Source organism: Elephantulus edwardii, unplaced genomic scaffold, assembly GCF_000299155.1.
Source record: "Elephantulus edwardii isolate Elephantulus edwardi_28Jun2011 unplaced genomic scaffold, EleEdw1.0 scaffold00068, whole genome shotgun sequence".
Taxonomy (NCBI): Eukaryota; Metazoa; Chordata; class Mammalia; order Macroscelidea; family Macroscelididae; genus Elephantulus; species Elephantulus edwardii.
In genome coordinates, this window is record NW_006399818.1 from 6,355,954 (window position 1) to 6,376,569 (window position 20,616).

Sequence of the window (20,616 nt, forward strand, 5' to 3'; positions counted from 1 at the left end):
TATATATATTTAGGGTCTGAAGATTATTTTCTTACCCCTTTTTATGACTGCCTAGTGTTTAATAATACAATCACATAGCTGTAATCACTGGAGTTTATTCAGACAATTCCTCCTCTTTTTTTTTTATTGGTTTGCTTACAAAATTCGTATACATGTGTTTCACACTATTCCTCATTCATACTGTGTTTCATACAATCATTCTCATGCATTATGTTTTACAAACTTAATCACCATTGGACTTTGCCCATTCTTACCCTGTCTTTTCACCCAGATCTTTCCCATTTTCTCCCATTACCCTCCATCCAAGAAACTGTAAAACCCTGTGGTTTTGTCCCTACCCATCCTCAGCCCTCCCCACCCTGAGTTCCCGTACATATTTTACTAGTTATCCTTATACAGTATTTGTCCTTACGAGACTGTGTTAGTTCACTCAGCATAGTGCTCTCCAGCTTCTCCCAAGTTACGTAGCATTTTTCGAAATCGTTATTCCTGAGTGCTGTATAGTATTCCATTGTGTGAATATATAGTTTCTCAGTCCATTCGGTTGTGGTTGGACATTTGGGCTGTTTCCATGTTCTTGTGATGGTGAATAATGCTGCTATGAACATTGGTATGCAAATCTCCATTTGTGTCTCTGTTCTAATTTCCTTGGGGCATATTCCTAGTACTGGAATATCTGAGTCATATGGAGTTTCTGTGTTCAACTTTTTGAAGAAATGCCAAACTGTCTTCCAGAGTGGTTGCATCATTTTACAATCCCACCAACACTGCATGACAGTTCCCACCTCTCCACATCCTCTCCAACATTTATTGCCCACTGCCTTGCTAAATTTTGCCACTGCTGCTGCTGGGTTGAGATGCTATCTCATTGTGGTTTTGATTTGCATCTCTCTTATTGCCGGTGATTTTGAGCATTTCTTCATGTATCTGTTGGTCAACCAAATATCTTCCTCTGTGAAAATTCTTTCCATGTCTTTTGCCCAGTTTGTAATTGGGTTATCAGCCTTTTTCTTGTGGAGGCCCAGAAATATTCTGTAAACTTTCATTATGAGACTTTTTTCTGAGGTGGTATTGCCAAGTGTTTGTTCCCAGTCGGCAGGTTTTCTTTTCACCCTGTTTGAAAAAGTTTTTTATGTGTATAGAGATTTAATCTTTAGAAGGTCCTGTTCATGCATTTATCCTCTTTAGATTGTGCATTCCTGGCTGCATTTGGCGGTATCTTTATACCATAGACTAACCCTTCTAAGCTTGGTCCCAGTTTGTCTCTTAGGAACTTTATGGTTTGGGGCTTTACTCTAGGTCTCTGTTCCTTCTTGATGATCGCTTGGATTATTTCTCTCTTTCGTTATTGAGAATAATCGTGTAATGATTCTGTGTAAGTTGTTGTCATGTACTGTTGTGTTGGAACCGACTCATAGCTGACCCTCCAGCAAGTGTTCAGAGACAGTTAACTTTCATTGGAGGAAGTTGTCTACCTTTCTCCCACAGAGCAGCTGGTCGATTTCAGCCGCATGCCTCCCAGTTGGCAGCGCAGCTCCTTACCACTGACCCACTAAGCTCTTTTCTATATAAGCAGTTTTGCCTTTTTGCTAGTGTGTTTTTTGGACTCTATTCCTAGAAGTGGTGCAGGCCCACCTTGTTTGATTGTGGTTTGTTCCATTGTACTTTGCTGATCAGATACTCAGTTGTTTACAAATTTGTTTGTGGCAACCCTGGGTCAAATAAGTGTGTAGGTGCCATTTCCCCAATAGCTTTGTACTCACTTTTTATCTCTGTGTCACATTTTGTTAATCCTAGTAATACTTCAGGCTTTTCTGTAATGCTCTCACACTTTACCGTAAAGCATAAACATAACTTTTATGTTCACTGGAGAACTAAAGAATTGTGTGACTTGCTTTACTGTGGTCTGGAGTTGGATCCACAATATCTTGGAGTTATGTCTGTAATACTAAGTTATTCTTGCTCCCTCCCCCCAATATTCTGCTGTATTCAAAATGCCTTTGGATTTGATTTTTTATTTACTGTGTTTATTTTGTAGTTGTGGAATATGGACTCCTGTTTAAAAGTAGCTGACTGCAGAGGACATTTAAGTTGGGTTCATTCTGTGATGTTTTCTCCGGATGGATCATTATTTCTGACCTCTTCAGATGACCAGACAATCAGGGTGAGATATGCTGAGGTTTTCATTTTCAGCCATTTACTAATAATGATGTCTCCTACAGAGTGAGGAATGCATGAATAGTATTGTTGTTGTTAGGTGCCATTGAGTAGAGTATGACTCATAGTGACCCTGTGAACTAAGGATAAATAGTATTAGAATGAAAACAAGTATCATGTTCATATTAATGTTGAAAAGTACTATGGTCTAAAATCTAACAGTTTCATTTGTTCAGTAAATGTTTCTTGAATCACCATGGAGTAGGTGCTAAAGAAGTCCAATGATATGATTAGATATTATTGTTATGAAAAGAGTCCAGAAGGAAGGCAGAATAGTGGAGTGGACTTGGGGGGAGGGATTGAATAGCAATGAAATAATTTTTTTTTAATTTATTTTTCCAAAAGAAAAGCGACTTGGGGAGGGGAGTGGGCAGGGAGAAAAGTGCAACAATGAATGAATGGAAATCCAAAGTCTCTGTAAACTTTCATTAAAATAAATTTAAAGTGGAAAAAAAGAAGTCCAATGAGTAAAATGCATTTTGGTTAATTTACATATATTACATTTGACACTTCAGAGTAATTTTTGACTCTCCTACCTTGAATTTTCTTATCTAGTTACTTGCTAATTCCAATAGAGTCTGCTTTTGCATTGTCTATCCTTTATCTCTGCCTGGCTGCCTAAATTTAGGTGCTCATTATTATCTGTTGCCTCTATTCTTGCATTAGTTTCTGCCACAGTTGGGTTGTGTTTTTTTTTTTTTACCCTGTTAACTATTCACATGCTGCTGCCAAGATATTTTCTTTATATGCAACACAATTTTGTTATTTTCTTCAAAAGCAGACTATGGCTCCCTATTGCCCACAAAAGTAAGTATGTGCTCCCAAGTCTACCATTTAAGTGCCTCCATAGTATAGCTTTGCTCTGTTCCAGGCTTTTTTCCAAGTTCCTGCAGGCACTGAACACTAAACAACTTCTATTTCCACAAACATCCTTCTGCCTTAGGTTTATATGGCTCATATATACTAAATGCCCTGCCTCCTTGTTGTAATCCTTCTGTGAAATGTTCCCTAATAATTTATAACATTGTCTTAGTGCCTCTTTGCTTTAATGCTGTGTAACTCCATGCTGTCATATTCTTATAATACCTATCAAATTCTGCTAATCCTTAGTTCTAGTGCTTCATAACTCATCTGATTTTTGTTCACATTTAAATCTTAAATTATAAACTTAATGAACCCTGCCTGTATGGTCTCTGTAGTATCTAATACAGTGTTTTCAACAGATCATAGCTAAAATTTATTTACGGTTTATTGTTTTTCAGCCATTGGTGTAAAGTACTGTGTTCATATTACTTTGCTAATTATTACAGCCCTTTTTGTAGCTGAGGTACAGAAATGTAAGTCAGTGTTCATGTGCCATGTCAATGCATTGAGGTCATAACATAGATCAGCACATTGCCTCCTTCAGCAAAAAATCCTGTTTTGGAAAGAAAAAAAAAATAATAACACTCCCTCCCCCCCAAAAAACCCCTGCATCAGTAGGCATACTGTAACAACGTATATGAGTAGTTGATTTAAATTCTTGTGCAGGCTTCTTTATCCTGTTGTGGACCCGTATTAAAAAGATTGAGAAACAAGAGCGGGTCCTCAACTTCCAGTAGCGTCAGGTTAAGTAACTTGTCTAAAGTGACAGCATCAGGTAGAAGTAGGTTTCATCCTGAGCTGTTTTGGTACTCTTTAGTACTAACTGTTTCTTACAATAAAATGTGTTCATGCATACTTACTGAAATGAATTCTAATCCAGTAATTAAAGCATTTTGAGCATTTTTATTGTGAAGCATGACATGTATCTGATTTAAGATTAAAACTTGCCTTTACATTATTTCAGAAGCGTGGATTGCTAGCACACAGTTACTTTACTTTCTTGATCTCTTTAACAGCTCTGGGAGATAGAGAAAGTATGTAAGAACTCGGCTGTAGTATTAAAGCAAGAAGTGGATGTTGTTTTTCATGAGAATGAAGTGATGGTTCTTGCAGTTGACAATATAAAACATCTCCAAGTAAGTATTTTAGGAAACATTTGGAAAAACTGTTTCAGTTGAATTTATTCATAGTTTTCTCACCTGCTTTTGGACTTGGGATCACAGGTAATAGTATCTTAGTAGTATTTAGAAGGTTTCATTGAGTGTATCATATGTAGGTTATTATTAAATGTCTAGATCTTGAGCTGAGCCTCAGCAGTGCTAGTATCTAGAATTAAATTGCATGATAGGTCTTTGCCTCCATCTTCTGTTTGTATCTGTGATCACATTCCTTGACTCTTTGGAGTCTAGGAATACCATGTTCTCAACTTATACTTGTCCCCAATAGCAATATAGACATAGATGATGGAGTTTGCAAAGGGGATGAGCATACCAGTGGAGGCCTTATGATAAATTAGTCTTTCAAAGAACATGTTGTTATTGTTGTTATGTGCCGTCGAGTCGTTTCCGACTCATAGCGACCCTATGCACAACAGCCCTAAACCCTGCTCTACCCTGCGCCAACCGCACCGCCTCTGACACACCCATCCCGATTACCCCAGTCACCAAATCAATCCATCTCATAGAGGGTCTTCCCCTCCTGCATTGTCCCTCAACCCTCCCAAGCATGATGTCCCTCTCCAAGGACCCGTCCCTCCTGGCAACATGTCCAAAGTATGTCAGACGAAGCCCCAGAATCCTTGCCTCCAAGGAGTAGCTTGGTTTAATCCTCTCTAAGATGAATCTGTTTGTTTTCCTGGCAGTCCAGGGTACATTCAGTACCCTTCTCCAGCACCACAGCTCAAAAGCATCCACTCTCCTTCTGTCCTCCCTAGTCATTGTCCAACTCTCTGATGCATAACAAGCGATTGCAAATACCATGACCTGTATCAGGCGCACCTTAGTCTCCAGAGAGACACTGTTGCTCCTGAGTACCTTAGAGAGGTCCCTAACAGCAGACTTTCCCATCACGATACGCTTTTTGATTTCCTGACTGCTGGTGCCAAGAGTGTTGACTGTGGAGCTGAGCAAACTGAAGCTGTGAACACTCTCAATCTCTTCATCATCCATCCTGATGCTGCCAATTGGTCCAGTGGCGAGAATCTTTGTCTTCTTCACATTGAGCCTTAGTCCATACTGAAGGCAAAGAACATAGTCACTTTAAATTATGAAGAAATTGGGCTCACTGAGTCTGAAATGAAAGATGCTGGGTTTCATATACTAAACACCTGTTCATTCACTCATTTACTCACACATTTGTTCAATAACTATTTCCTGAGTTTTAACTCTGGTTCTCTGTTCTTTGAGAATGAAAGGATTACATGGATCCATAAGGATTACTATGGCTCTAAACAGCTGTACTCTAAATATACCCACCATCCATGCTCAAATACTGTATCATAAGGGAGAAGGCATTTCTGTCACTGGCTGAAGAGAATGGAGCCTCATACATTCATTGGCAGAGGAATTGAGGTGTAACCAGAGTGCTCGTTAGAGACAGGATTGGTGAAGCTTCGTCTCACATATTTTAGGCATGTTTCTAGGAGAGGCCGTTTCTTGGAAAGGGATGTCATGTTTGGAAAGATGGAGAGTCAGCGAAATAGAGGAAGACCCTCAGTGAGAAGGGTTGACACACTGACTGGAGCAGCTCTAGTATGTTAGAGATGAAGAGGATGACGCGGGATAGACAGGGTTCAGGTCTGTTTGTTACTGATAGGGTTGCTATGAGTCTATGAGTCATACTTGACTTGATGACACATAACAACAACAAGAACAAGGAGTAGTAACAGAGAGCAGATCCCCTAAGAGGTTTTGCAGTTCTATTTTAAGTTTATAGGATTGTATTTGACACCCTTGGTATGAGCAGTCAGGAAATAAGGAGATACATTACACTGGGAAAATCTGCAGTCAGGGTCCTTTCCAAATTATTGAGGCATAGTGATGTCATTTTGAGGACTAAAGTGCGTCTGATTCAGGCCATAGTCTTTCCAAGACCTGGATAGTGAATAAGGATGACAGAAAAAGAATTGATGCCTTAGAGCTGTGGTGTTGGAAAAGAACACTGAACCATCCTGTGGATGGCCAAGAGAACAAATAGATATGTCTTGAAGAGGGTGCAAATGGAATGCCCTTTGGAGACAAGAATGATGAGGCTTCGCCTCACATACTTTGGACATATTGCTAGGAAGTGCTATTCCTTGGAGAGGGACATGATATTGGGACTGGTGGAAGGTCGGCAAAGTAGAGGAAGACCCTCAACCAGGTCAGTTGACATGGTGACTGCTGTAATGGTCTCTTATGTGTCAGGAAGTGGGAGCACAGGACAGGACTGGGTTCACATCTTTTCTTCATAGAGTCGCACTTGACTCAATGGCAGCTAATGACAACAACAGCCTTGGTACTTGAGGAAAGCATTTTCTATATGGAGATCCAGTGCAATTGGATTGTCATTAGTGTGATAGAAAAGTTCTGGAAGTAGTGAAGGTGTAGAAGTAGTGATAGAGTTCTAGTGACAACAGGTGAAAGCAGATAATCTCATGGAGTGTTGAAGTTCAAATACAAGATAACTGCTTACATAGCCCTCACAGAACACTGAGCAGTGGACTGTTATAGAAATTGTAAGCATGGTGGAATTGAGTGACAGTGACCTGGGGCAGGGAGAGGTGGTAAGAGCAACCTAAAGGAGAAAGGCAGAGTCAGTGTGGTATTTATGTGGGGCTTCTGAGACATTTCCTATTTCTCTGAAGACAGATGTAAGGTTTGAGACAGGCGGAAACCCTGTGATAGGCGGGTGTTAATGAGCCTGTCTATGTATTGCTTCCTACTATATAGATATTATTTTAGGGCCTTTTATTAACTTTTAAAAGAATATGAATATATAAGTTGATTCTGTGCTTGTCAGAGAAGTATATAAAAGTACATTATGCAGGGGAGCTCTGGTGGCCTAGTGGCAAGAAGCTGCACTGCAATCCCAGAGATACACTGTTCGTATCCACCAGATGCTCTGCTGAAGAAGGAGGGGCAATCTCCTACTGTACCAGTCAGATCCGATTTGATGGTACACACCCAAAAATAAAATTTAAAAAAAAAAGTATATTATGCTTCTAGGGAAAAATTTGTGCATGTGATCCATGCATTAGGTTTTCTTGATTTGGTTATTGAAAGGTAGAAGCGTTAAGATAAAAGGGTAAATAGAAGAGGAAAAAAGTGTACACATGGAAGGTGTGGTGAGAGTGGCCTTGTCATATCAAGTTATTTGGTAACTGAAAGGCCTGGTTGGATCTGGCCGTTCCTCAGTAGCTCTCTGGGAGAATCACGATTTACAGCCTTGGAAACACAGTGGAGGGTCGTGATGAGTCAGACCTGACTCTACAAGTAGGTTTGGTGTTTTGTGGGTGTTTTTTGTTTGTTTGGATTTTGTTGGTGGTGGTTTGGGTTTTGGTTTTGGTGTTTTGTGGGTGTTTTTTGTTTGTTTGGATTTTGTTGGTGGTGGTTTGGGTTTTTTTTGTTTGTGTGTTTGTTTTTTGCTTTGTTTTTTATTGATATGCATCCTGGTAGAGAGTAGGACAGAGCCTGACAAGTTCTGAGGCTGCAGAGCTCAGCTTGTTTGTTGGAAACAAATTTTTTTTTTCTTTTTAAAAAAGCAGTGACTTTTCACACCTTTACTATCAACATTCTCTAATGTTGAATAAATTACTGCGCTTCCCTAAGCCTCAGTTGATTTTTTTTTTAAGTTTGATTTGGGGGATTCTTTTACCTTTAAGAAGACCCTCTTTGCCTTTAGTAGTCTGTGAACTGGTTATAGGGTTAAGATAGAATCCAAATTCAGAAGACAGCTGTCTGGGAGAAAGTTGCCTATGGTATGTAGACACTTTTCTATTGTGTGGTTCGTGTCAAGCTGTGAAACACCATCACCTTAGCCTGTTTTATATTTTATAAATTTTATAATCATCCTCTGAGCTCTGATGGTCTAGTAGTAAGAAGCTGCACTGTAATCCCAAAAGCACATCGTTCGAATCCGCCAGCTGCTCCGTGGGAAAAGGATGGGCAAAATCTCCTTCTGTGAGATTTCCTGCCTCTGAAAACCTACTGGAGGGTCAGTTGTTAGTCGTTTCTGACAAACAGTATACAACAACAACAACAACAACAACAGTTATCATCCTATGTACTTTGATTGAGTGATCTAAATGTTTTTCCTGGAATGCACATCAACAGTGGAGATGTGACTACCTCATTACTGGGCTTAGCAGACTGATTCTTCCACTTGGAATATTTTTCACTGCAGCTTTCTTGCCAAGTTCAGTAGCCTCCTGCTTATATTTTATTAAATTTGTGTAGCTTTCCTTTAACAGTTATAGTAACAATGCAACTTGAGTCATTGAAGTACAAAAATATCATTTTGTTCTGTCTTTGGTTGTGGAAGAGTTTAGAGGATAAAATACCAAATAAAAAGTTCCATTTATGTGAACAATTTTTTTTTTAGTCACTAGTTTACAAAGAGGCAGCTCTGATGTCATAATTCACAGTGATCACCCAAAGACAGCGCCTGTCTTGTGTTTTGAGTCCACTAGTGGCTCCGCAAAAGAAAGATGGGCAGTCTGCTGCCATGTGATTGGTTGTTGTATGTGCTGTTGAGGCAGCTAAGACGCTGCTACTTTAGGAACCACAGATCTGAACCTTGTCCTATCCTGTGCCGCTCTCAGGGTCTCTGACCTGCTCGAGTCCATTGTTACACAGTGTCAATCCATCTTGGTGAGGGTCTTCCTCTTTTTTTTACTCTCCCCCTTTCCTTTTCTGCCATGATGTCTGTTGTCAGGAGTTACCAAGGACTGGCCTCTCCTGACAGCATGTCCAAAGTATGTGAGAATGTGATTTACACCTTCCAGAAACCCAGAGGAGGGTCACCGATGAGTCCCTTTCGACTCTATAGCATTGAGTTTGAAGGTTTTTAATTTTACAAATGTCTCTGGAAATTGACTTTTGAGGGAACAAAGCTATTTGAGTTTTAGTTGTTCTGCCTTTTAGAATAAGGCTTAGTGGTGAGGAGTGCACTGCCAAGCCAAAGGTCCACAGTTCAAATCCATTAGCTGCTCTGTGGGAGAAAGATAGGAAGCCTCCTCCCATATGATTTAAAGCTTCTGAAAACTGCCTCGAGGGTCAGTTGAGGTGGTTCCTACTTGATGGCACATAACAACAACATCATGATAGAGCAGAACATACTGGATAAAATACTGTAGAGGAGAATCTTCTTGATTGTCCTAATAATTTTTTGTACGTGAAACAGAGGTGACTACTTGTTTCATGTTGAAAATTAATTCAAGGTTTTTAGATTGTATAAAACAACTATGATCTCACCCCAGAAGCAATAGCAGAGTTTAACAGGGCAGCAAACAACAAATGCTGGAGAGATTGGAACACTTATTCACTGGTGCTGGGCATGTAAAATGGTATTGCCAACTATGGAAGGCAGTCTCGCACTTTCTCAAAAAGTTGGAAATAGAAATACCATTTCTGCTACTAGGAGTATACCCTAAAGAAACCAGAGCCACAGCTCAAACAGATGGATACACACCTATGTTTATTTCAGCATTATTCACAATAACAGGGACATTGAAGCAACTTAAAGCCTATCAACAAACGAATGGATAGAAAAACTATTGAACATTTACACAATGAAATATTACGCAGTTGAAAAACAATGAACTCCTAATACATTACACAACATGGGTGAGCCTGGAAGACATTATGCTGAGTGAAATATCTCATTCACAAAAGAACACTGCATAACACCACTGTTATAAAATAGGACTGACATGACGGGTTGTGGGGATAAGAGGAAAAGAGTGCATAATGAGCACTGCATTGGAATAGATGAAGGGAAGAACTGTCTGAGGAGATTATATGATTGGACATTATACATATGACAACAGTCTGGAGCAGGAGGTGCATTGCAGAGTGGACTAGGGGAGGGAAAAGAGAGGAAAAGGAAAGACAATGTGCAACAATGAATGAATAAAAAAGGGAAAAATAATAAATTGTCCCAAGCTTCTGATTTTTTTTTATTTTGATGAAAATTTATAAAGAACTTGGATTTCCATTCTTTCATTGTTGCACATTTTCCTCCCTGAAGCTTCCTAATTCTAAAAAAAAAAATTCTTTTTTAGGTTGTAACACTGAGTTATAGAGTAGTATCTGACAATGATTTCAGCTTCAGCAGACTTGGAGGTTTTTTTTTCTATTTTAGTGAAGGTTTAGGAAGAGATTGGTTTTCATTCATTGTGATGCTTGTCCTGTTCCAGACTATTAATTGTCACACACTTATTTTCTAATAGTCCATTCCATTCAGAGTGTCCTTCCTTTCACCCATTCCAATGCAGTGTTCATTATCTGTCCATTCTTTTCTTGCTCTTCTCTCCACCCCTCATCTTGATCCTATTATTATAATAGTGGGCTTATTCCTTCGGCATGTCTTCCAGACTTATCCACATTGTGTAGTTGCAGAAGGAGTAGTTACAACATACGGGTAGTCAGTTACCTGCTTCATAAAGGGGAACTCTCCCCATCAGTAATGTCCATAGCAGTATATAGATCGCTACTCGGTCAGACATTCCACCTCACCTGCTCCTGCACCTCTTTCTACTAATCATTCAGGTCTCATAATCCTTGTTTCCTCACAGTTGTGGTACTGAGAGTGGAGTTCATTAGGAAAATAGGTTTGGGAGTGGAGGAGCCAAAGAATGTCATCCAATGTAAATCCAGGTTTAGCCCAGCAATCTCAAGCCAGATTAACAGCAAAACACAATTCCTCAATTAGTGAAAGTCCTGATTTTAGTTCAATGCCACAAATTCAAAAAGCCTCTTGTTTCCTTAATCATCCAAAAGGGTTTGTTTCAGAGCAAGTCAGCTTTTCTTTCAGTCATCCAACAAGCAAAAGCTTTTACTGTGACTTTTATCTCAGGTTTACTCTGGCTTCAGTCTCTCTTTCTCCATCACTTTCGCCAGGGTCTTGTTCTACAGTGTGGAAAGCACTCTCTAGCTTATAAAATTAGTCCCACAGCTATTGATGATTTGCAAGACCGTATGTCCATGTTAAGGTAGCTGAAGACCAGGGGGACCTAATGTAATGGCTAGAAAAGCCAACTTTTAGACTAATGCCACAGTAATGTTTTGTGAATTCATTGTTTTCAATGCTGTATAGTATTCTGTTGTGTGAATGTACCATAGGTTTTCTATCCACTCAATTGTTGATGGGCACTTAGGCAATTTCCATTTCTTTGCTGTTGTAATTAATGCTGGGAGTAACATGAGTGTGCATGTATCTCTGTTTCAGCTCTGATTTATTTTGGGTATATTCCTAGTAGTGGGACAGCTGGGTCAACTAGTACTTCTAACCTTTTTTTGTAATTTAAAGTAAAATTTTTATTTTATATTGATTTACTTAAAAAGTTCATATATGTTGTTTTTCTCTCTGGATATTTCACATTTCCTTTACCCACAACTCCCCCACCCATCAAAATTGTGCAACCCCATGATTAACACCCCCCTCCATTGGATCCTCATACACGCTCTACAATAATGGTCTTACTCTGTATTTGTCCTTATGGGACTGAATTATTTCACTTATTGTAATGCTCTCCAGTTCCTTCCAAGTTAGGTAGTAATTTACAAAATCATTGCTCCTGCATGTGGTATAGTATTCAATCGTGTGACTGCACCATAATTTCTCAATCCATTCAATTGTGGTTGGATATTTTGACTGTTTCATTGTTCTTGCAGTGGTCAATAATGTTGCTGTGAACATTGGTGTACAAGTCTCCATTTGTGTCTCAGTTCTCATTTTCTCAGGGTATATTCCAAGCAATGGAACAGTTGGGTCACATGTTATTTCTAACTTTTTGAGGAAGTATCACATCCCTCCATAGTGGTTATATCATGTTACAGTCCCACCTGCAGAAGTATTTTTGCATCTTCCATGTATGAGTTGAGTAATAAAGTAGCTGCTTTTATAATTGTTGTTGTTGTGAGCTGTCAGGTTATAACTGACCCATAGCTGACCCTCCAGTGGGTTTTCAGAGACCGTAAATTTCATGGGAGGAGATTACTCATCTTTCTTGGAGATTATCCATCTTTCTCCCGTGGAGCAGCTAATGGATTAAAACTGTGTGCTTTTGGGATTTCAGCACAACTTTTTACTAGACCACCAGAGCTCCCTTCTGCTTTAATTACTTGTTATATACCATCTAGTTACCTGTAACTCATAGTGGCCTTATGTACAACAGCTCTGAACTCCACCCTATCTTGAGCCAGTCTCACTGTGTCTGACACACCTACCCCCATTACCACAGTTACTGTGCCAATCTGTCTTAAAAAAAAAAAAGGAATTAACATTGGCACCAGTTATGAAGGTGGCCTAGTGGCAAGAAGCTGCACTGCATTCCCAAAAGCATACGATTTCAGACAACCAGCCCCTCCGTGGGAGAAGAGGAGCAATCACCTCCCGTGTGATTAACTGTCTCTCTAGGCTGGTTTCTACTCTACGGTACACAACAACAACAACAACAACCGATTATGAAAAAATAATTTTACCCAAAAACCCAACCCAGAGGCATTGAGTTAATTCCTAATCTTAGATACACTATTCATGGAAACACTCTGTCAGGTTTCTGAGGGTGTAAATCTTTATGGGAGGAAACTACCCATCTTTCTGCTGAGCAGTTTGTATATTTAAGCTGTGGACCTTCTGGTTAGTAGTAAAGCATGCAATGCACTACACCATCAGAGCTTCTTAATCTTAGGTTAGGCATTTTAAATTCACAAATCAAAATGATGCTTATGGACACTATGCCAATACTTCTCCACACTCAGAAGAAAAAAGAAGAATCTTAACTCTGTTATTTGAGTTATTTGGGAGACATAAAACTCATTTAAATTTGGATTTGAATTTTTATAGAATGTCTGTCTCAGTCTAATTTCACTAGCCCTTTTGAAAAAATAGCAGCAGTATATTTTAACAAATGATAACCTTCTTAAAATAGATTTTGTGAAGAAATGGAAAAAGGGTGTGGAGCTAGCAGTGGGATTACAAATCAGACAGATGTGTCTCAGGTGGTGGGCATCGCAGCTGCTTTTTAAAACCTTTTAAAGCTCGTTTTATTTTATGAAAATGTATTCGTATTACAAAAGTGAAGTAAAATGAAAGCATGAAGTGTTAAATGGAACTGCGGAGACTAGGATAGGATTTTGTTGCTCCCCTGGGAGCTCTTGTTGCTTATTTCCTTTTATATTATTTTTTCACTTGCTGCCTCTGTTGTAAAGAATAAAAGCTTCTCTTATAGACTAATAACCGATTGTACCTTCTTTTTCATTAGCTCATTAATGGAAAAACAGGTCAGATCGATTATCTGACTGAAGCTCAAGTTAGTTGCTGTTGTTTAAGTCCACACCTTGAGTATGTTGCATTTGGAGATGAAGATGGGGCCATTAAGGTATTCATTTCTAGTCTTTAAAGTCATTCCGTGTAATATAATTAAAATTGATTCTGTGTCTGGTATTGTACACTTAGATACAAAACTAGTCTGTATCTGATGTGCTAGTCATTATTCTTTTACACTGTAGACAATCTTATAATGCAGTTGGTTGTATGTTTTTTGAATTGACTTTGCTCCTGTTGTGCGTTCCTGTGTGTGTGTGTGTGTGTGTGTGTGTGTGTGTGTGTGTTCTTTGGTCTCTGCTTGTGTTGCTTTTCTCTAAATGTATCAAATACTATCTATCTGAGACTTAGCTAACTAGGCAAAAGGCATTTCTTCCTACCTGTAGAAGCTCAGAACCTTATCATACCCTGTGTCATCCTTACCATCTCTGCCATGCTAGAACCTATCATTAGAGTCACTGTGTCAAATCCAAGATGCTGGTCTCCTCTTCATAGGGTTCTATGAGTTGTAGTTAGCTCGAGAACACCTAACAACTTAGAAGCCCAACCATTTAGGGTTATAGATTACTTGCATTTTTGGTACCAAGATTCATTGGGAGTATCAGTGCTAGGTTGTCTTCCTGTTTGACCACCCCTTGCTGTTCTACTTTTGGTATTAGGAGTATGCTTTTTCACCACCTGAAATGCTTCACTTATTTAAAGAAGATCCATAATTAAAATCAAGTTGTAAGGCAAAAAGGATAGTAAAATAAAAATATTTTTGGTTAAATATATTCTGTAATTCATAAAAAATGTAGAAAAAAATCACCTCAAAATAACATACAAACGCACAAAGTACAGAAGCATGTTTTTCTGTAACTGCACTCGTTTGTCAAAGAGCATAGTTTCCTCCTTCGCTTTGTCTTACCAAAGTAGTTAGAGCTATTTATGAATTCTTTAGTTGTGGCTCTAGCTATGGTGATTTTGAATCCATTTTTAGGAGAAATGGCACCTCTTGCCCATGAAGAGGAGAAGTGAAGCACTTGATGCTTTACACGGTGAAGAATGAAGCATTTGGAAAGAGATGCCAGTGCTGCTATTTACCAGGGCTGTTGTAGCATGAATTTACCGTAAAGGCTTTGGGTTTTATTCAATACTGGGAAAAAATATTTGTATTTAGATTGAATACTTTTCTAAAAAGATAGAGCTCTTTGTGATGTTTGTTACTCAAAGGATGATAATATTTCTTTCTCAGTCTTCTCTTTCAAACTCTTGCTATTTTTTGTTTTGTTTTTAAATCTTTTTTAAAAATTTGTTTTCATTTAATAATTTATATACATTATGCTTATTCATGTACATTCTGTCTTTTATTCTTTCATGTCTGTTGTGCTTCATACAATCATTCATACATACTATATTTTATATAATTAAATACTATTGATCTGTGCTTGTGAAGTTGACTTGTTCTTTGCTAGATCTCCAGTTTGCACTTGGTTACTCTTTGGGTCCTTGGGTGAAAAGCCTACCTTATCTTGGGTTCATCTCTCTTGGAAGCAACAGGCCACACACATGCAATCTCACAGACTCTACAAGCCAACTTCACAGGACTTCTTGTATTCCTAAATCAGGCCTGCTCTGATGAAGCAAGCTTCCCTTAAGCTGACTGGCTGGTCATAACAAATACCATAGAAGGAATGGTAACACTATATCAAATCTTATTACCATATTACCACTTTTCTTCATTTTTTTGTTGGTTTATGTCTCTTAAACCTTCATAGTGTGCTGACTCCCATTTCCTTTGCCATTCTTTATTTTCCCTTGTCTCTGTATTGTTATATAAAGAGCTTGTCTTATCTCACGCAAGATTTTTTTCCCCTTTCTTTCTTCTCTCCATTTCAAACGTCGTTGTAATTGGAGACTGAGCGTACACTACCACTTCTTTGATCAGTTGGGTAGTTGAGTACTCAGAATGTTCCTGCAGACATCAGGTCACCCCAGTGAATTAATTGGAGACTGAGCGTACACTAGCACTTCTTTGATCAGTTGGGTAGTTGAGTACTCAGAATGTTCCTGCAGACATCAGGTCACCCCGGTGAATTATTTAAGGCTATGTGTTTGTGCAGATACACATGTTTGTCTGTAGTACTTTTTTATGTTCTCTAGGAAAGCTATAAAAACTATGAAAAGAAAATTGTGTACCTTTCCATAGTTTGTTGTTGTTGTTGTTATGTGCCATCGAGTCGCTTGCGACTCATAGCAACCCTATGTGCAAGAGCCCTAAACGCTGTCCTATCCTGTGCCAACCTAGCCATCTCAAACACACTCATTCCCACCACTCTACTCACAGAATCGATCCATTTCATCAAGGGTCTTCCTCTCCTGCACCGTCCCTCCACTCTCCCAAACTTGATGTACCTCTCCAAGGACCAATACCTCCTTGCAACATGCCCAAAGTATGTCAGACGAAGCCTCAGAAACCTTGACTCCAGGGAACATTCTGGCTTCACCCTCTCCAGGACCAACCTGTTTGTTCTCCTGGCAGTCCATGGTATAGTCAACACTCTTCTCCAGCACCACAACTCAAAGGCATCAATTCTCTTTCTATCATCCCTATTCACTGTCCAACTCTTCGATACATAGCATATAATTGTGAAGACTGTAGCCTGGATCAGGCGCACCTTAGTCTCCAGCCTGACGTCATTGCTCCTCAGTACTCTTGAGAGGTCCCTTACAGCTGTCTTTCCCAATGCAATTTGTCTCCTGATTTCCTGGCTGCTGTTACCAAGAGTGTTGACTATGGAACCAAATAAACTAAAACTGTTAACTATCTCAATCTCTTCACTGTCCACACTGATGCTGCCAGTTGGCCCAGTGGTGAGAATCTTTGTTTTCTTGATGTTGAGCTTCAATCCATATTGAAGGCTGCAGTCCTTGACCTCTGCAGTAAGTGCTTTAGGTTCTTCTCAGTTTCAGCAAGCAGGGTTGTATCATCTGCATAACATAGGTTGTTGATGATTCTTCTGCCAATCCTGATGCCACATTCCTCCTCGTACAGCCCATAGTTTAGTTTTAGTTTAATATCTTTAGAGGAGTAATGCCTAGGTGATGGTGAACTTCTTGTATTAATGTTCTGTGGTTTTCTGCTTTGGAGATTTTAGAACTTCTAAATGGCAAAATCTTCCAGTCCAGGATTGGACACAAGAAGGCTGTACGGCACATTCAGTTCACAGCAGATGGGGAGACTCTTGTTTCAAGCTCTGATGATTCTGCAATTCAGGTAAGAAGGAGCAGTGGCCCCCAGCATATGTAATGCTGACTCTGGCAAAGGGTACCTAGGGCATAGCTCTAATCTGTTGGATTTAAAAAAATGGAATTCTTTAAGGTCATCCTACCTCAGGCGTACATGGGCAGTATATCCATCGTCTTAGATGAAGCCGATTTGTATTTCTTCATTTTCTAAAAGGAAATGGGGTGAAGCAGACATTTTGACTTAGAACTACTTAGTGGGAAGTTGCTTATTTTTAAAATAAAAGGTTCAATTGCAATTTCTTACCTGCCATAGAATTTACATCAATTAATTTCCCTCTCCATTCATAAAATTTCTTATTTTTCTTTATGTCTATAAAATCCGGTTAAAGTGATTTTGTTCTTTCAAGAAAAAAAAAGTTTATTACAGGGATGAAATCCTACGGGAAAAAGCATGTATCTTAATGGAGTTTTGCATATATAGAGGGAGTAAGCTTTTTGTTGTTGTTATGTGCCATCGAGTCACCTGTGACTCATAGGGACTCTGTGTACAGCAGCTCTGAAGCCTCCCCTGTCCTGAGCCAGTCTCACTGATTCCAGCACACCTACCCCTATTGCCCCAGTTACTGTATCAATCCAATTAATCTGGAAATTTCCTCTCTTGCCCTGTTCCTCCACCCTTCCGAGCATGATATCCTCCAAGGACTGGTCTCTCCTGGCCTCGTGCCCAAAATATGTGAGATGGAGCTTCAAAATCTTAGTCTTCATGGAGCAACTTGGTTTTACCCGCTCCAAGACAGATCTATTTGTTTTCTTACTAAAAAAAAAAAGTTTTAGTGCCAATACTTATAAATTTTTTGAGGTTTATTATAAAAAATAAACACCCTCTTCATTTTGCTTTTATGTGTTTCTTTTTTATGTTTACCTTTTTTCTTCCATATTGCATACTTATGATGCCAATTCGTGTTTTTCCCACACGAAGCATTACTTGCTAACATCTCTATAGGATGATGAGGATTTTGCCCTCTTTCACCTTTCATGTATACTACAGTATATGCACCTGTCTTTACACACATGCTCATCTGTCAACCTCCAGTGTCCCTATCCACTTATACTTTTGATTAAATCATTACTTAATGTCATTATAATAAATAGATGCTGTTCAAAGGAGCCCCTTATGGCACAGTGGTTAAGTGCTTGGCTGTTAAAAGGTCAGCAGTTTGAGCCCATTAGCCAGGGCTGGGGTTTTAGATGCTGTTCCATCTAAAGTTAAGAGTCGTGTTGGCAGGTGATGTTGAGTCAGCTGTAACTCAAGGTGCCTCTGACTGACGGCTCAGACTCTGCCCTCACAATCTCTGCTGTGCTTTAAGCCCATTGTTGTAGTCACAGTGTCATTCCATCTTCTTGAGGGGTTTTCTGTCCTTCTCTGACTCTGCTTTTCCAAGCATGCTCATCTTTCCCAGGGTCTGGTCCTCCCTAATAACATGACCAAAGTGTATGAGACAAATCTCACTATACTTGCCTCTAAGGAGCATCCTGATAGCACTTCTTCCATGACTGATTTAATTGTTCTTTTAGCAGCCCATGGTATAGTCAGTACTCTTCTACACCTCCACAATTCCAAGGTATCAATTCTTCTTTCAACCATAACTCACACTCATTTGCATCAAATCAGAACCAACTCGCTGCAGACCCTCCAGCATGTTTTCAGAGGCTCTTTCTCCTGCAGAGATTTGTGAATTTGAACTTTCAAAGAGACACCACCTTTGAGTTCGCAGCTCACCTCCCCAGAGACTACATCACCAGACTTTTGGTCTTTTTTATTCATCATCCAACTTTCATATACAAATAAAGCTATTGAAAATGCCTTGTCTTGGTTTAGATGCACTTTGCCTTTAAGTGGACGTCCTTGCTTTATAGGACTTTAAATGTAATGAACATGTTATTTGATTTTTAAGGTGATTCTCTAGTCAGTGCCTATGTTGTTTGATTTCTTGACTGCTTCCATTCATTATTGGAACACAATACGTTGGATGTTGATTATGGAACCAAGATTAAATCCTTGACCACTTCAGTCTTTTCTTCATCTATCATGATGTTGCTTTTTGGTGCAGTTGTGAAGATTTTTGTTTTCTTTATTTGAATTGCAATCTACACTGAAGACTGTAGTCTTTGAACTTCAGGAAAAATTTCAATTATTCTTCAGTTTCAGGAAGAGAGATATTGTTATCTGCATATTCCAGGTTACTGATGAGTCTTCCTTCAATCCTGATGCCATTTTCTTTTTCATAGAGTCCAGCCTCTTGGATTTGTTAATCATAAATGTTGAGTAAATATTGTGAAATGATAAAAGCCCTAACACTTATCTTTCCTAATTTTAAATCATGCAGTTTCCTGATTTTCCATTAAAATGACTGTTACTTAGCACATATATAGATTCTGCACAGTTAAGTCTGGAGTGTGTATGAAGTCTTTTCCTGCTTTAATGAAATTTAAGGAAATTATACACTTGCACTAAATTTGGCCAGCGTTGTAATTTATTTTACCCTAAAATTTACAAGACATTGTTCCATTTTCTTTGAGGTACCAGAATTTATTCTGTCTGAGAAATCTGAAGACATTTCAATTCTTAATCTTTGGAATATTGTAAAATCTTTCCTTTGTTCATAGAATTTTGAAATGTCTTTTGATAGACCACAATGTTGTTGTCTCTCCACCCCCCTTCCCATCTATTATTTTGAATATTCCATATACTGTCTCAACTTAGAAACAAACACTTTTTTCCAATTCAAGGAAGTTTTCTGGAATTCTTATTTCTTCGATTCTTTAAAAATCTGCTTTTTCTTTCTTAACATCCATTATCCAGATCTTTTGAACTGGATGTCATGTTTTCTCTTCAACATTTCCTCTGTTTTGTGTTGTACTTTAGTGCTTGAGTATTTTCCTTAGCTTTAAATTTCAACCTTTTTATTGGCTTTTTAACTTTTGCCTTTGCATTTGTAATACTAAAGAGATTATTTTTCTTTCTTTCTAAGATCACTGTGTTGTGTTTCATGAACTCTTCTCTGAGAACAGATGAGTAGGTATATATCGTTTTGTGGAGCAGCGAGAAGTCCATTTTTCATTTCCTTTTATATTTACCATCCCCTCTAAGTTGCTTTTTCTATTTGGTTATTTTGTCTTCTCTTTCTTTAAAGGTCTTTGGCTGTGTAGTAATCATTGCCTACTAGAGAGGGCCTGATTAAAAACTAATTGTTGACTGAGCCCTCTGAAAGGACACGTGGCTGTAGACCTTTTTTGGTTGGTTTCTTTAGGTCTTTGGCTTGGTCTGGTGAAGGCTAAAAAGGATCTTCTATAGTCTCCTAGAACATGGGGTTCTAGAGCTAAGTGGGGCAAAGAAAACGAGGAATAGTTGTAACTTAGGTATCTAAATATTCTTGATTTTTTTAAAAATAATTTTTGGATTTCCATTCATTCATTGCTGCACTTTTCTCCCTGTCCAGCCCTCTCCCTCCACCCCCAGTTCAATCCTCTCTTTCAAAAGTAAAAGAAAGACTCCCTCCCTGGTACACAATCCCCCCACACCCCTCCCACCACCTCAAGTACATTCTACTATGCAACCTTAATTGTGGACTCTTGTGATAACCATAATACCCTATCATGCATCGCTTTTAAATTATTCAGTCCCTCATCTGTTTCAGTGCAGTATACACAATTTATCCAGTTTTTCTCAGTCTTACCCCCACCCTGATATCAGTCCCATTTTACAGCAGTGGCACCATG

General features: G+C 38.9%; 1 protein-coding gene across 6 annotated transcripts in view; it reads left to right on the top strand.

The window, feature by feature from the left end:
• The window catches only part of APAF1 (apoptotic peptidase activating factor 1), a 128,024-nt gene that overhangs the window by 85,832 nt on the left and 21,576 nt on the right, over window positions 1-20,616 (top strand). For 5 of the 6 annotated variants that reach the window (XM_006888505.1, XM_006888503.1, XM_006888504.1 and 2 more), the window contains 4 exons: window positions 2,039-2,164; window positions 4,098-4,217; window positions 13,547-13,663; window positions 16,739-16,864. The exons of the other annotated variant lie outside the window; for it this stretch is intronic. In XM_006888505.1, coding sequence (XP_006888567.1) covers window positions 2,039-2,164; window positions 4,098-4,217; window positions 13,547-13,663; window positions 16,739-16,864 — 489 coding nt within the window. The remainder of the gene's footprint in view (window positions 1-2,038; window positions 2,165-4,097; window positions 4,218-13,546; window positions 13,664-16,738; window positions 16,865-20,616) is intronic. 6 annotated transcript variants of the gene reach the window in all.